The sequence below is a fragment of the Aphis gossypii genome, unplaced genomic scaffold, assembly GCF_020184175.1.
Source record: "Aphis gossypii isolate Hap1 unplaced genomic scaffold, ASM2018417v2 Contig00840, whole genome shotgun sequence".
NCBI lineage: Eukaryota > Metazoa > Arthropoda > Insecta > Hemiptera > Aphididae > Aphis > Aphis gossypii.
Genome location: NW_026083313.1, coordinates 1,899 through 5,967, shown reverse-complemented (window position 1 = coordinate 5,967; position 4,069 = coordinate 1,899). Strand labels below are relative to the sequence as shown.

Genomic DNA, 4,069 nt, shown 5'->3' with positions numbered 1-4,069 from the left:
ATTTTACCTTTTTATAAAAAATAAAAAAAAACAGTATTAAATTAAATTATTTTAGTTATTCATATAATGTTTTCCTTTCACTTTGAACGACACCTACTGATGATAATAATTTAATTTAGAAATAATTATTATCACTAGATAGCGTGAAAAAAAACACCTACTGATGATAATAATTAAATTTTTTAGAAATACTTAATATCGATTTTCTTAAACATAGTGAATATTAGAATAATTATTTTTTTAATTTATAATGTTCGTATGCTAGTGAATTAATCCCATCGTTTGTTATAAAACGTTTATCATCGTTACCACTTAGTACAAGCTTATTCATTGTTTTAGAATGAACAACATGTTTATTCGATTGAATAAAATTCATGTTTCTACAAGTTTGTTTATTATCAAGAGAGATATGGTTTATGTACGCATTTAATACTTCTATATAATTTTTAAAATACATATGTTGATTAATTACATATTTTTTTACACCTTTAGCTTTTTTAACCTCATCGTTGTTTTCAGTCTTGTAAGCATATAATTTCGGTCTTAATGAAACAAATTCTTTTAAAATTTTTCCTCCCATTTCATCTTTAAAATAACCAGGTTGATTTTTATGATTTTCGCTAAAACAATAATGATCTTTTGGATAGTTTGATGTATCAAAATACGGAAATAAATCATATCTAATATCATCAAAAAAATTAAATGTTCGAATATTATATACCAAAGAATCTGTATCCGAGTACAATAATCGTATTTTATTATTATATTTATTTTTCATTACATTATAATGAAAATCATACATAAATGTTTTCGAGACATCTAAAATTGCAGACCCTACATAAATTGCTTTATCAAATTGATAGTTTCCTTATGTTGGTGAATAGCCATAAGATTTTCAGAGTATATAGTTCTATCTTTAAAAGTATTTTTCATCATCAATTTATTTGCTTGTTTATCTGATGTAACCAGTTTTAAAGAAACTCTAGTTCGAACATTCTCCATACATTTACCAAAAACGCTATTAATTAATAATTTCCAAAAATCTTTTTCAAATCTATTTTTAGCTTCTCTCCTCATTCTCGTACATAGTTCGATATATGAGGCCATCCATTTACTCTGTGAAAATTTGATTGCTCGATGAATTTTTACTAATTTAAGACCATTAGCAATTGTTTGTTTTAAATTTTTATAGTGTAATATATATATATTTTTTTTTTTTTGATGATAAAGTAGTTAATAATTTTTTAACTTTTGAACTTGGAGGACATTCGTTTAAAGGTAAAAACGGGAAATCATTATGTTTTTCATGTAAATATTCAGGATAATCAATATCAACTTCTAATATATATCCGACTTTTGAATCATCAGGAATTTTAGTAACATCTATGTTCAAGTCATCAACCCATTCGAAATCTTTGAAAGGTAGCTCAGTTAACATCGATTTTCCATATAAATTTACACAATCAAGATATGTAATCCATGAAATTGATTTATTAGGATTATAGTTCAAACCTTTAATGTTTGGTATGTTTGCTTTAGCATATCTTTTAACTGATTGACAGATACCCCCTCTGATTGAGGATTCAAAATATAAAAGCATGTTATAATCAGTCAATTTTTCTAATTTAACCTTAGTATATTTAAGCATACAATCGAAAGCAAATCCTGGAGCAGTCATATAATGAGCAGGATCTAGACTAAGAGTAGATAAACATAAATCTTTAAAATTTTCGAACACATCCGTTAGTATGGTGACATCAGTTTTCAAATAAAGATCACTATACTCACCCAAAGTTTTAATATTAAATACTTTCCAAATTTTTTTTAGCATGAGAATAATCATTATTATTAATTTCTTCATTTTTTAAAGAGTTATAAAATGCAGATTTTGAAGGTAATCGAGTTTCGTTTAATTTACTCCAACTATCAATATACTCATAAGGGAAAACCCCTTTTCGTGTGACTAAATCAAATGTTTTATTAGAAAATAATTTTAAAGTTTCTTTAAACCTTGATTTATCTTCAACTAAATTTTTTGCAAGCTCGCTTAATGAGGAGGCCATAAAACGGAATGTATCAACGAATTTTATACTAAATCTCGGAGCAACCTCTTTACTAAAAGATATATATTTTTCTACAGAATTTGGAATAACATGTATATTCTCATCATCAAAACCAAGTTCTCGAATTATAAAGTGACTATCGTAAGATAAGTTATGAAAAAAAATTGGAACAAATGATGGGTTGGTTATTTCAAAATTACATTTAAAACAAATACATTGTCTATATTTACCAATAATATGACAGTGATCTCTAACTTTAAATAATTCATTTTCTTCAAAAGATAATAAACATATTTTACAAACCTTTGCTATTTGAAATTCTTTTTCCTCCTTTTCAGTCAACGTAATCATTGGTACATTAATTTGATAAATATCATTTATTTTTTTTGAAATATCAATCATATTTTCCATAAAAATTTTTGCCGCATCAATACCTCTATAAATTATTATGTTTGTTGGAATTTTAAACTGTTGCATTAACTTTTCTGTGATAATATTATAGTAAACTTTTACATAAAATGCATAACTCATAATTTCATGTAAATGTGTGATATAAGTTTTACTAGTTTTAGTGAATTCATTTGTCTGTTTAGGTTTTAAAATACATTCAAAGTCAGCATAAATAACAAATGGTATTCTAGAAGTTTTTTTATAACTTTTAAAAAATATGAATTTATTTTCTTTTCCTTCTTCAAACATTATCGGTCTTCCTAATTTATTCTTACTACACATTTTTTTATGTTCAGTTAATCCTGTTTCACCCAAAGTTTACTTTTACATGGTTTATTTCCAAAAGTTGTAAAACACCTCTTACAAATAATTAATTTAGAACAATTTTTAGTTTTCTGACTTCTAATAAATCTTGAAAAATCTTTAATATAACAATAATGTGATGTTTTATGATTATTGACAAAAAATAAATCAAAATGATTTTTTTCTTCTTTATTATTTATAAATAGAGGGAAAATAGTACCTTTATTATTTAAACTATAAACATTAACTGAAACATTATTTAAACGTTCAAATTTTTTAATTTGATTTATTGGTGTTGGGAAATCAATACATTTAAAATCTAACCCACTCTTTTTTTCAAGAAAATCAAAATATTTTTGGTTAAATCGTGATTTATTAGAACGCTTATCATATTTGGTTAGTATAGAATATTTAAAACAGTATTTATCTTTATTTTTAACGTTTATAATAGCCTTTTTTTCTCGTATAAATTTAGGTAAATCTAAATATGCACCTCCTTTTAATGGATTTACTAAATTGATTCTCAACTGTAACCCATCTATTGAAACAAGTGTCCATCCTGAACCTTTAGCAATAAATTCAGATTCTTCAGCTAATATTTTATCAAACTTTATGTTTAACAAACTAGCGAAATCGGATGAATTACATGCTAAAACATTCGAAGTTTTAAAAGCCACATCTTGTTTATCATGTGTTATAGGACGTGTGTAAGTAGCGTCAACGTGTAAATTAAATTTGATCGACGTTTTAATACACGATTGTCTTAACTTTAAAATTAACTCATGTAAAATATAGTTAAAAAATAATTTGTAATCTATATAATTTTCACAGTTCTTAATTATGAAAGTTTTTGAACCTTTTCTAAATCTTTCTATTTCAATAAGTCCACTTCCAATCGTGTTCATACGCTGTTTTTTTGTTATTATATTTCTGTTCATAATGAGACTGAAATAATAAAAAAAACACATTAAATTTATATATATATATATAAATGTATTTTTTTTTTTTGTTTTACATTTTTTAAAAAAATAATAATAATACAATTCTAAATAAACAATGAGTACTTAGTTTTTTTTTAAAAAAAAAAATCATTTTAGATTCAAACAAAAAGATTCTGTTAATAAATTTAGATCATCCAATAATGTACAATAATTGCTATGCAGATGATAAGCTAACGTCTGTTTTCGAAATCTAACATAACCATACAAATCATAATATTTATTAACAAGTAATATTTCATTTCTCAAATTTAT

At 24.1% G+C, this 4,069-nt stretch overlaps 1 protein-coding gene across 1 annotated transcript; it reads right to left on the bottom strand.

The window, feature by feature from the left end:
• Positions 1 to 2,809: 2,809 nt before the first annotated feature.
• On the bottom strand, positions 2,810 to 3,758 carry LOC126555413 (uncharacterized). The gene has a single exon (XM_050210337.1). The coding sequence runs from the start codon at positions 3,752 to 3,754 to the stop codon at positions 2,810 to 2,812; it is 945 nt and encodes a 314-aa protein (XP_050066294.1). The 5' UTR covers positions 3,755 to 3,758.
• Positions 3,759 to 4,069: the final 311 nt, after the last annotated feature.